Here is a 13,581-nt window from a genome sequence, read left to right as displayed (position 1 = left end):
AACGGAGCGGACTGTCAAAACAACGAGAATGATCAGCTTGCCAAAACGGCCTTCATCAGGAGCAGGTACCGCTTCTTCCCTGTTTCTGTGAAACATGTTTCACCTGCCCGACAGGGAAGTGTCCGAGCAAACTCCTTGCGATTACAGAAGTCCCCGTTCGTTTTTCTTAGAAAGAAGTGTGTACTTAGACCAGATTGAAAAATAACGGTCGCGATGTGCGCATTAGCTATATGCAAATTGAACATACTTACTGAAGATAAATAAAATATGTTGGTAGCAATGTTTACAGTTGGAGAATCTCGAAGATAATGTCAATAATATTTTGGTTGTGTCTAGGCCCCCAAAAAAAATTTTTTCGAACGCGTTATTCGATTAAACGGCGGTGGTTGCGGACTTTGATGTAAACAAGAATGTTCGAATCTGGGAGCGGGAAATTTCGATCCTTATGTCTGGATAATTGTCGGACGCAAAAGGAAGCATAGAGCGGGAATTTTCGATCCGAAAATGGCGGGAATTTTCGATCCGATTGCAAAAAGGCGGGGTTTTTCGATCTGTCTGGATAATTGTCGGACGCAAAAGGAAGCATAAAGCGGGAATTTTCGATCCGATTGCAAAAAGGCGGGAGTTTTCGATCCGTTTTATTAAAAGACAAAAAATGATTAATTCGAGAATTTTTGGCCCTTTTGAGAAGGAGTTTTGTCCCCTAAAATATAATTGCTTAATAGGACCTTTGACTTAGGGACGACAAGGCTGTTGAAGAAAACCACAATAATGTTTTACCTAAAATATATATATGTAGACAGAAAAAAAATTATTTTTATATAATTACAAAGGTTTTTGAGCCGATTTAACCAAAGTGTCTCTTAGGCTTTTGCCCCGTGTGTATGCAGTTAAGGGGCGGGACGGCCAGATCGATTTTAAAGTCTCATTTTTTTCGATAACTGACCAATGTTTGTGAATAATTCTACTTTGCGCCATACCAACAGGGGAAAATGGAGTTATGAGTGGTGTGATTTCTTCTACGTGTGTGTGCATGACGGGTTCAAGGAGTTCATTTCTCAAAAAATTCAGAGCCTTTGAAAATTTATCAATTAAGAGATTTAGGGGGTATCCTCTAGCCAGGAATGTGCGTGCAAGAGTATATAATTCCTTTTCTAAATTTTGGTCATTGGATATGATTGTGCAATATCTCAATGCCTGGGTATATACGATGCTAGCCTTAACATGATGAGGGTGTTCAGAGGAGTAGTGTAAAAGCATCATTCTATCAGTAGGTTTGCGGAATAGGGTTGTTTGTAATTTGCGAGACTGGTCAATATATATGCGTGTGTCAAGAAAGGGAATATCTGATTTTGAATACTCAAAAGTAAATTTTATGGAAGGGTGAATTTTGTTCATGTGTGTGAATAATTTTTTTAATTGTAGTTCAGTTCCCGTAAATATGAAAAAAATGTCATCTATAAAGCGCTTCCAGAATTCAATAAAACCGGGAAAATCAGCTATGATTAGGCCTTCAAGTACTGCCATAAATAGATTTGCGTAAGGTGGGGCCATTCTTGTACCCATGGACGTTCCTTTAATTTGGTGATAAAATGATGTCATAAATTTGAAAAAACTGTTTTTAAGAATGAGATGCAGCAGCGTGTGAAAGACATGATTTGGTGGGGTATATTTAGGCATTTCATTTCTAAATTGTTTTATAAAATCGAGTACTGCTTTAATTCCTTCATCATGGGGGATGTTTGTGTATAGAGCCGCAACGTCTGCTGTTACAAGAAAAGCATTTTCGGGCATAGGTGGGAGCTCCCGCAATCCTCTGAGAAAGTGTTTTGTGTCTTTAATGTAGGACGGTAGTTTCGTGACCAAAGGTTGGATGAAATGTGTTACGTATTTTGATAGGTTGTCTGTGGCGCTGTCGCAACCCGAAACAATCGGTCTTAGTGGGATCTCAGGTTTATGTATTTTAGGTAGTCCGTAAAATAGTGATGTGCGCGGTGGATTAGGGGGAGTTAGAAATCGTCTAGTCGTTTTGTCAATGTATTGTTTAACAAAAAGGAAATCGACATAATCTTTTACCTCTTTGCTAATGTCATTGGTTAGGTCATTTGGCATTTGTATGTACGTGTTTCTATCATTAAGGTGCAAGTGGACTTTGTCTATGTATTCGGTAGTGTTAAGAATGCAGATCCCCCCACCTTTGTCTGCTGGTTTTATGGTGATGTTTGGGTTTCTTGCAAGATTGACAAGAGCTCTTCTGTGTTGGTGATTTATATTATGTTTCCCGGGAGTTGGAGAATTAATTAAATTTATGTCGTTTGTGATTTTTTCAAAATATTCGAGCAAGTCCTTGTTATCAGGTGTAGGTGGTTGCCAATTTGTTCGGACGTGGAAGGGGTGAGGCTCAACTTTCGTATTTTCAGGGCCCTCGCTTGCGAAAAATATTTGTCTTTTCATAGTAGTAGTAAAATTTATTAAAGATCCCGTTTCAGATGGGGAGGAGTATTTTGTTGGTGTAGGCACAAAGGAGAGACCCCGAGAGAGGATTTCCGTTTCTTCTGGAGACAATGTGTGTGCGGAGAGATTGGTAATTAGGTTGTTTTCGAATATTCTTTTGTTTTCTTTTAGTATTGCCGACGTTTTCCGGGATAAGCTTTTGTTGCGTTTCTTCCATTCCACGCTATGTGGGAACAGACGTCGGATCGAGGGAAGTTTTATGTTTCGTTTTATAGGTAAGATTTCCAAGTGTTCTGCAATGGAGGGAGTTGTTTGCGTCAACGATGTCATGCTTGCGTAAATTTCTTCCTGGTAATTCTAAAACAAGGGGGGGGGGGAAAAGAAACTTAAAAGAACCTTTAGTAACTATGTATCGGTTAACCTTATAGGGGAAGATTTGAAATTAGCGTGGCGCTGAAAGAAAAGCGTGGTGTACAGGTAGTGTGTGTGTATTCAAGGAGGGTGGCCTCCGCTCATGTAATATCATATTTATAGTTTAAAAGTTGCGGAAATAGTGCCTGTAGGTAAATAAGTGTATGTGTTTTTAACTTTCAGCAACACGCTCATTCCAACCCAGTGCAACCCAATTTCTATTTAGGCTAAATTGTGACGAAAAAAGAAATGATACTCTAACTTGCCCCTCCAACCTATGATAGAAGTCACGCGTGCCCCGCGCGCCCCCTCGTTCCCACAAAAAGATAAAACGACAGAACAAACACCCCTGTATTCGCATAGACGGCTCCAGTGCCAAGCGGTGTCCCATTTTTCCAAACTTTAGTCCGTATTTCTATAACTTTCCCCTTTAACCCATAAGTCTAGTCACACGTGCCCCCTGCGCCCCTTCACCCCCCCAAAAAAAAAAGGATAACGACAGGACAATTAACCCCGCACCCTGATGAACCGCGTCAGTGCCGAACAGCGGTTATACGTCAATGCACCAATACGCGTCCGCAATCCGATACGCGTCTTACCCTCCCATGCAGCCCTTCGCGAGCAATTGTGGTTATGGTAAATCGGCAAAATTAAATAACGCTTATATTAAGTCATAAGCCGCATTTTGCCCCAACAGGTTGTAGCCTAGAAGTCCGTGGTGAAAAAGCTACAACCTTTGCCAGTCTATAAGAATTTAACGCGCGTCCCTTTACCATTTATTCCCGCGATGCCCCAGAAACGTGAGGTAAGAAATTTGTGACTACTGCAAGACGGTGGCTTTAATCTTGTCACGCATATCGCTCCGCAGCCTCTTGCCTAGAAGCTTAGATAAAATTGGTAATTATAGCAAGCGATAGTGCAACTAGTGCATGTTGCGAGCGCGCTTGCTTAAATATTTTGTATATGGTTGGGTACAGAGATTGTTCAAATTTGGACTTCGTTGAAATTAAAAAATAGCATAATTTGTTGACAATCTACGATAAAAAGAACGATTCTTCAAGAAGGTGCACTCGTTCTTGGAATTAATACATTGTATTTTACGGATTCAAGCCATGGTATTTAAAAAGTTACGCGAACAATGCAGATATCTGACAAAATTAATCATGGACATCGTATTGGGACGTCTTTCTAAGTATCTTAACATTAAATATTCTACTTCACACAAATGGATTTGTCGGATCATGCGAATTTACTCGGTAAATAACAGGAGGACGACCACCAAGATCTAGTTCATAGTATTTTGCTGCTCTTTTACATTAACTGTTAGTATGAAAGTCATGGGATGAGTATTCAACAACATCTTTATGAGGGCTTTTCCGTGATTCTATAATGACTGTATTACCTAGAGAAATATTATGCGAAGAATGAAGTTAAAGGTTGTTAAGATATAAGATTAAAATTTCATAATGTTAAATTCAAGTAACTTCGTGACGTCCAGCTAAGATTTAAAGAGTGTCAAAACTAAAACTCGAAATCAAGGAAGTTATTCTGTCAATAAGAATGCGTTTATAGCGAACGTATCTCTTTGTTTTAATGAAAAAAACACGTCTTCAATGATTTTCAACTAATTGCCATTGCCACAGCTGATTTCGAATGCATTTATGTCATCACCCCAAACAGATTGCTTTTTGGCAAAAACAAAGACCAAAGCCTATTTGGTGAGATCATTTTTACCAATAATCCAAGGAGAATCTTAAAGGAAATATTGAAGATTTACAACACTTGGAAACGCGGTCTCTTATTCGTGTTCTTAAACTTATGTAGGTGGCTTAAGAACAAAATGATTAAAGCAAGGAGGTATGAAACTTCTTGATCAAATTTAGAAACGTAGCTTTATTTTTGAAACACATATCGATTACATCAACGTATCCATACGACATGGCATTGCTCCTAAAAAATATTGCTCAAATAGCAAAATTTTGGTTTAAGTATTGTGAAATTTTTTAAAGTTAAAAAAAAATTATGCCAAAAAATGTTTTTCTACAAATTTTACAGAACTGATAAATTGAGCCATCATGTTATCATTTCAACCAAAACCGTTTATATGGTACCACCCTACAGCACTTAACTTGCTGCTGTTAATCTACGTTAAGTTATTCCTAACATAAACAATTCTCTGTAACACCTTTGCTATAACAATACAACGGTGTTCCTACAGACAATATACGCTCATCTTTGATAGGTTGATTAAATATTTTATTTGTAATTTTTTACTAGGTCTTTAATTGTCTAAGATCAGTTCTGCCGGTGTTGTATTACTTAGCTATATTGTGTGGTGAATCTCAGATACAAATATATGCTGCGTCGATCATAAGGATAGAATTGTGGGGGATAAAGCCCCTAACTTGTGTTTTTTTGTTAAAAGGCACTATTGAATCAAATTTTATTCAAGGATCCATTTGGTATTCACATCATAGCAACAGAAGAAGACCTAAATTTGTAAAAAGCTGAGGGAACTTCAGTGGCGGAATTTTAGGCATGCACATAAAATTAGAGATTTAAACAAGTGCTAAGGCGCTAGCAAAAAATCTTACGGATCTCATTTCTTCTCTTAAAATTTCGTCACATTTTTTCTTTTCTATTTTGAGTTCTTAGATATATTCCACTGGCCTAATGACTTGTGAAATACTTGTAAAGAGGTTGTAAAATCAAGTTTTGGTAAATATAGGAAACGTTCGAATTGAATATCATTGTATCAATTTTTCAAATACATGCACAAAACGAAAATAAAACATTTGAATATCCATATTTAGAATTTCAGAAGGTTTTCTCAACGAAAGTTTATTCTTCGTCTTAAAAGTCTCTCACACACATTTGACGCTGTTTTGCTTATTGCTCATTGTTGCTATGAATGATGATATTAAAAACGCATTGGATTCAAAATTATCAACATTCTTTGCTGTTTTTCTGGCGGAGTAATGCGAGGTTTTGTATTTACTGTAGGTTGGTTTTTGAGTCTGTATGCAGCTAGTTCTGTTACCAATTTTTTAGCGAAGTCATTTGTTTACATTTTTAGCATCCAATTTGGTTACTTTGAGGTTAAAAGTTTTACCGTGTTGTATCAGGCCAGCAGTGTAGGGTTTTTAGACAATGAGAGTAGCGGATTTCCCGTATAACCCTGCTGAAAATAGCTATCAGTTAATAAAGCAATATATAAAGCATGTATTTGATATAAATTTGAATTGGTAAACAAATTTATGCTTCTACTCAAAATATTTTTTCGTAATATGCTTTTTTATTAAATTTTGGGTAAGGTCAGAAGAACTTAGACCATTTGGTTCAATTAACTAATTCTTTCCTCCAACTTCCCTAGAGAATTGGTAACAGAATAATTTTTAATCCAATGGTAAATAGTGATAAAACAAAATATATTAACGTTTGTACGACTTGTGTGATTGAAATCGACGTCAAATTGATCGCAAGTAAAAGCCAAGTTAAAGTTAAATTAGCATAAAGTACTGTTCCATTAAAAAACAGAGTTGGTATCAGAAATTATTCGATAGGCGTCTTTGGCAGCGGGTATACGATTGCTTTTACCAATTGCAGTGGTATGAAAAAAATATATAATACCTTTCCGTAAAATTAAAGCTCTACGTACAAAACGTTAGAACACATATCTTAACCTAAAATAATGTTACATGACCCAACGGCTGATCATTTCTTTCTGACATAACCACTATTGTATCCGCGCAAGGACTGTCAACAACAGCGTTAATGATAATGTTTATGAAAACCCGCCATATGAAAATTAGACCAAAAATTGTTTCGGTGATGCCTAGAATTATCAAAACAGGAATAGCGCAGAAAAGTCAAAATAACTTATGTTACGCTTAAAACAGCAAAAACTGAAGAAAAAATGTGAGAAAAAGTCGTTGAATATATTAATTTAAAAAAAAAATTCGCTTTCTCAGCGTGCCCTTGTCAGTAGTATTGTCAGTCATATGACACTTCTTTATTAGACCTTATCAAAATATCTGTCCTTTTATCCGCAACTACAAAATAGTTCTTTTTGTGTCAAAGCAAAAAAAATATTTTGGGAGCATAGTATGATCTTTAAATACGTATTATCACAAAATACCACTTTCTTTGTCGTAAATGGTCCCCTCCTTATTTCGTAAGGTTCCTATTGTAAAGAGAAACACGAAATATTCTTCAAGAATTTTTTTTCTTTGTAAAAAGAAAGCAGCAAACGAGGCTGTTACATAAAAAAGAATACGATTAATCGCGTTATCTCTGTCCAAAGAGTGATAATCTTCATCGTTGTCTAAAAAGAAAATATTACATGTAATTGCATAAACTGCGCCGTGCAACAACTACATTAATTCTCCATTTGGTAAAACATTGCTACCATTTGATAAACACTCAGCTGAGGTTCTATTAAAGACTATATAAAAATTATCTAATATCTTTTTTCAGTTAATATCCTTAAATGTAATTTTTTGCTGCAAACTTATTACTTAACAAGTGCAATAATGTGAACAGAATAATTTTTTTCAAAAGTGATTGAACAAATTTTTGGCAGGTATAGGACATGAAAGTGAATTTTTTTTTAAAAAAAACAAAATAGCGACTTTCGCGTGTCCATTTCATTGAACAGTTTTGATGTTTAAGTTTTGTTAAAATTATTCAATGTGTTTAAATACATCGGGTGAAGTCACTGAAAGCTTCTTGCTTTATATTCTGCGCTTGATCCTTATCAAATATGAGTAGGACCATGTTTCCTAAGTACAAGAAAGTTCAATTTTCAGAAAATCAAGACCTTCTTGCAAAATTCTAATGTCAGAAACTGTAAATGTGTACTTTAACAATAACGTCTTATACCTTATACCAATTTAAAAATCTAGTAGTGCTACAGTACTCCTTCTATATCATTTTATCATATTTCACAGGTATAAGTTTAATCGTCCAGTCAAAAATAAAATGTTGGTTCACACTAACACTTAAAAATTAAATTGCATGCCAGATATTCGTATTTATGCCCATGGCATACAACTAGTAACCAAAAAAACTTACGCACTTAATGATGGGAAGGGTCTGACACTTTAAAACTAGCATCAAGCCTAAAAAGATGTGACCCGTCATCTGGATGAAGCTTGATACGATAACCTTGATGACGTAAGTAGCGATTGGGATAATTAGATGATTGAAACGCCGCGTAACCATGGAAATATTTGTTGACAATTATTATAAATGAAGCATCATCTTTAAAAATTTGTCTGTTGTCGTTTTTGTCGACGAATGCAAGAAACCCACGATGACGTAAATAAGCACTTGGGTTAGTCAATGATTGGAGACTGACAGTTCCTGGTTTACCATTCAGTCCTTTAAATGTGAAAGGAAATTTAGCTTTAGAGAAGAAATCAATAAGATTCGATCACAATTACTGAACAGTGGTATGAAATGTTCTGTCAATTTTTATTTTATTCCAATTTCAATTCATTACTATTTTTAAGCAATATGCGTTTCAAAGGCAAAAATGCTACATTATTATCATTCTCTTGCATTGACAAAAACTGTTTTAAGGACATTTTTACAAGTAGGACACTCCTTAATCATTTACAAAACTGGTTACCGTAAGTAAAGATATGACAATAATATTCTTTACCTGGTACAATTTTATAACCACAAGTTCCACTATTAACAATGAAAACTTGGTTTCCATGCTTCTCACCAATTCGGTAACTGGCGAAGTTCTTTGATATGAAAGTTTTTGGTCCAAAGTAACTGGAAGCTAAAAGTAAATCAACAAGATTTTCGTATCAGGAAAAATTTGTTTGTTAAATTATCTTAACCCAGAAGAGATATTTCGTTTCCACCATTTCTTAAAAACGTTGTTTTATCTTAATTTTAATTAATGTTCTTTGTTACGATGTGAACCCTCCAACATGAGTGTTTTTTTTTTTTTTTTACATTATCATATTGAAAACTTTTCTTAGCTATAATTGCAAAAAATACCTAACTAATTTTAATAAATATTATTTTTAAATCTAAGGCATTTAAATCCAATTTTTAGCTAGGAATCATTTTACTTTTTGAAAGATCTTTATTGGTTCTCGGGCAATCTAGTTCTCAGGGCTTTTTGTGCGATACGCAAAAAGAGACAACAGGTCCTGGGATCAAGGTTATGTTCTCGGGGTATATGTCTTTAAATTTTCGATATTGATGCGAAACTATTATGTCTTCAGATAGCACTAAATCATGTAATTGTTGTTGTTGAGTCTAATTATAGTAATTAAATATTCAATTTTATGTAAAATGTTTAAAACGCTAAAGTGAATGGCCAAAACACGTTTTTAACCCTAAGCTAAAAATTGCTAAATGTAAAACCAGGCACAGAGCTAGATCTGATGTCATACATAATAAGTGAGCCTTTTAAATTTAACATCTGGAAAACCAATGAAGGATTTGAAAAATACATTCAAAATTTTTCAAGCCTTTTTATCTGAAATTAATTTGGTTTTTTTTTTTTGCACCAAGTTAGCTTAATGGCGTAATAGTCAGAATATCATTCCAAATATTAAAATAATGATCACATGAAACATTTACCAACAAATGTTCCAAAAAATATTTATAGTGTAAAATTTTGTAACAAATAAAGAAACTATAATCTCCATCTCCTCCCCTCCCCCCCAATAAAGCCACTAGTTTTAACACATTGCACTCTCGAGAAAAGTAGCCAGTTTTTTTCAAACATCCCTTAACTTCAAAACTAACAATACTGCGCCTTAAAGGTAGCTACAAATGAGGTTATCAGTAAGGAGACAAGTTTTTAAAACTACTCCGCCATTTTCTATATCTTTATCTCATTCCAGTTGCAGCAACATAAAACTTACGCATAATAGGCTGTACAACCGCTAGTACTTTAAAACTAGCATCCAGCTTAAACAGATGTGACCCGTCATATCGATGCAGTTTCAAGCGATATCCTTGATGACGTAAGTAGCGGTGTGGATAGTTGGAGGATTTAAACACTGCATAACCATTGAAGAATTTGTTCATGATGATTATAAATGAAGCATCGTCTCTAAAAAGTTGACTGTTATCGTTCCTGTCTACGAATGCAAGAAACCCACGATGTCGTAAATAAGCATGTGGATTAGTTACTGATTGGAAACTGATAGTTCCAGGCTTTCCATTCAATCCTTTTTAAAAGAAATGAAAATATACTTTTCTATTTAGTAGATCAATTGAATTAAAAGTGCTTATAACGCAAAATACACTAATTGATTAATTTGAGTTTTGCCTGTTTGAGGATTCATTTCATTAAAGTCATCTGCAACGTCTTTTACTATATCCTAATTTTCGATATGGAGGAAACTTGTTATAGCATTTACCTGAAACAATTTTATAACTTGGTTTTCCAGAATTAATAATGTAAACTTGCTTTCCATGTCTTTCGCCAATTCGAAAACTCGGATAGTTCTTTGATATAAGCTCCTGTGGACCAAAATTAGATACAGCTAAATATGAACATTAAGTTTGATGATTCACAACACAGAGATATAATTTACATTGAAACAGTCTTAAAACAGTTTTGTTTTTATGGATCTTAGAAACACTTATACTCCAAGGTACTATTAACAACAATCAGAAAAAGTATTTGTTGAGTAAATCAATTAAATGTATTCGGTAGCCCGTAAAAAATACAACAGTTCACCCGTTCTTTATATATCGCATTCCGTGTATCCGTAGCACGGCTATAAATTCGGGCAGGCTCAAAATATAGCTATTAATGATATATACAAGTGGTTAAAATTTTCTCAAATACCCACTAACGAAATTTGTATGTAAGTTAACGGAAAAAAATGTATAACACAAAAAAAGAATAAATTCAGCAAACACATCAAAACAGGTGATATGTAGCTGAGTATTCCATCTCAAGTTCTTATTGTATTCCCATCCCTTCGATATCAAGATTTTTAAACCCGTGTTAATGGGCGAAAGCAATGAAGCGGAGCAGAATATTTTTTTACCTGAAGTTAATAAATGGACACATTGCATGGTATATATTACCAAAAATCGAATTAAATGTGTTAAACTGTTCTCAGAAGTCACACGTAGGCTAAACATTCTAAACAGTACAGAACACCGGCTTCTACTCTACTGCGCTTTGAAAAAAAAGTAAAAATTACACTCGTTTCACGTTAAGAAATTGATAACATAGCATATTATTATGTGTACATTTGCCAATCATAATGTGACAAAAAACACAACTGGTCCTTGTTCACTGACTTTTTCAATTAAACTGTGTTTTTAAGAATAAAAGAGTACGTTCGTAAATATTCACAAAGTTACGCCTTAATCATTTCAGAATACATTCAAGCAATCAGCTGCAGTATTAATTTTGAAAACAGTAATTCTTGATCATGTAATTCTTTGAGTAGCGAAAACGAACATAAAATTGATCACGTATAAAAGTGAAACCAAAAGGCTCCATTGCAACATTACGGATGATAAATTATAAAATAATTGGTAGACAGTTTCTTCTACGGGTACAGAATAATACAAAGCAATCATACAGAGCAAATGGGCAGGCATACTATCACATGTGTTTTAAATATAACTCTTAACACAACACTAGTCTAAGGATTTGGTTTGTAATTTTGCATACTGTTTAGAAATTGTAACAAGGTTAATAAGTAGGCCGAGATAAATGGAATTGAAAAAAGAAATGATACTTACACAAAACACCTGCCGTCATGACAGTAAATAAAAGAAACTGGATCATTTTTCACCTTTTCTATAACAAAAAGTGTTTAGCTAAGCTCTAAATTCAAGAAAGGTATCTAACTATTTCAAGGTGAAAATTTTTCACCAGTACTGAATCAATTTGCCATAACAGAAGTAACACATACCTTAGTAAATTCTTCTCACCTTTACTCAGCAATGAAAAATTGAGCTGCTTACTTGGCTTGGATGCGTTACCTGTATTTATACAAAACGGCTGACATTTTTTAATTACTTGTGGTTTCGGTTAAAGAAAAGTCTAATTGATTATAGTTTGTTTTTTTATTATTATTTTGGACGTGTTCCAAAAGTTGAAGTATGTGCAAAGATTTGCTTATCTAAATCTCTTTTGCAAATTCTTTACCACCTAATTAAAATTGTCATGCTGACAAACTTTCAGCAAGTTTGCAGAAAATCATGTGACAGAAACTTTGACTTAATTTTAGTTAAACTCAGCAATGGAGAAAAACTTATCTCTCCTACCTGAGAAATTTTTTTTACAGGTTTCGGATTTTTTAATAATGGTATTTTTTAGTGTTCTGTTTTTCCGTTTCAGATAGGATTGAGTAGGGAATTTTTCTTTACATTATTTCTATCATTGATGTCACCATGCTTTAAATATTCCGCAGTGTATCATACAGAACGTTCGAATAACCAAATCTTTTTTAAAGAAAACTATTTTTGTAGTATTAAATATAGTATTGCAAATTATCATGATGCGCCATCAACAATTTCAGCTGCTGTTTTTCAAATTAGTCAGCTAATATTTGAAAATGTATCTACACTTTTGATGAAGTGTTTACACAACTTCAGCAGAAATGATAACCGTCCATCGTAACAAAATGAGTCAACCAGCATTTTTATTTTTTAAAATTGCCTTTACAATATAAAAGAATTAAAAATTTAAGAACGGAAATGGCCATAAGGAAATATAGCGTTTAACGACACTTTCGACAGAACGTTTTCGACGAGGCTGTCTAAATAATTTGAAAATGGTTTACTGGACAACATAAACGACACCCGGGGTTTATAACTGTTTGCTGAATATAATATATATTGCACTTGACTGATTGATTTTAACGCCAATTTATGTTTGCTGAACGGGTTTGGAGTAGGGAATGGGTTTTTGCTTAAAAGTACTCCCTGGATTTCGCACACGAAAGACGAGATACGGGTTTACAAAAGGGTCTTAAGATCTGAATTGAAGATGCAACAAATGCAATTCAAGCGGAAGAATATTGTACTTTAATTGTTTAGAAATCCAAAAGTGATTAGTTTTTTTACGAGCGGATGTAGAAGCTACATTAAACGTTCCAATCGAAACAAATTAGTATTGGGATGATTTTGTAATTTGTATTCAGTAACGTCTATGACGTAAATAAAATTCTTATGTGGTAATAAGAATCAAACCACAAGATCAAGTATACATCACTTATGCTAATTTGTTATAGAAAAAAAATTGTTGCGAGAACAGAATTTGTCGGTGTGCAGTTTCGTCGTACTGCTAGCTGCTGTAGTACACGTTATTAGGTATTTTATTTGTTAGCCATTGAAATCCTATGATTTCTTAAAAGTGTGAATACTAGAATTTATAAAAATAAAAAAATTAGATTAAAGACCAAAAGTCGATGTTCTTAAATGACATTGAAAGTTATATTATTCCAGGAAACGCGTTACAAAAACAAGGACTAAAAGGGCGGAATCAAAATATCTGAAGTACAGTAAGTTTTTATCAAACATGTTTCTTTTTTCCGATTTTTTTTGTCTCTTCATATTTTTTTGTTAAGTCTCTTGTGTTGATACAGTATGCTAAAACCTCATGCGTATGCCTGTCTGTGTAAATGCGGTAAATAAAGGACGGGTGAACGCATGAATTCATCTACGGGCCGCCGACTACTTTACATAACATTATCATCATAGGACCAACGG

General features: G+C 34.3%; 2 protein-coding genes across 2 annotated transcripts; both read right to left on the bottom strand.

Annotated features, from left to right (window-relative positions):
• Nucleotides 1–825: 825 nt before the first annotated feature.
• Nucleotides 826–2,784, bottom strand: LOC130645782 (uncharacterized). The gene has a single exon (XM_057451914.1). The coding sequence runs from the start codon at nt 2,782–2,784 to the stop codon at nt 826–828; it is 1,959 nt and encodes a 652-aa protein (XP_057307897.1).
• A 4,289-nt stretch (nt 2,785–7,073) lies between these two features.
• Nucleotides 7,074–11,875, bottom strand: LOC130656375 (uncharacterized). Its single transcript, XM_057459574.1, has 7 exons — nt 11,781–11,875; nt 11,608–11,665; nt 10,260–10,385; nt 9,759–10,067; nt 8,531–8,656; nt 7,939–8,247; nt 7,074–7,189 (listed from the first exon to the last, which is right to left on the bottom strand). Exons 2-6 carry the CDS (start codon nt 11,651–11,653, stop codon nt 7,943–7,945), a joined length of 912 nt encoding a protein of 303 aa, XP_057315557.1. The 5' UTR covers nt 11,654–11,665; nt 11,781–11,875; the 3' UTR covers nt 7,074–7,189; nt 7,939–7,942.
• Nucleotides 11,876–13,581: the final 1,706 nt, after the last annotated feature.

Source organism: Hydractinia symbiolongicarpus, chromosome 1, assembly GCF_029227915.1.
Source record: "Hydractinia symbiolongicarpus strain clone_291-10 chromosome 1, HSymV2.1, whole genome shotgun sequence".
Classification (NCBI taxonomy): domain Eukaryota; kingdom Metazoa; phylum Cnidaria; class Hydrozoa; order Anthoathecata; family Hydractiniidae; genus Hydractinia; species Hydractinia symbiolongicarpus.
This window is presented reverse-complemented; position numbering and strand designations above follow the sequence as displayed.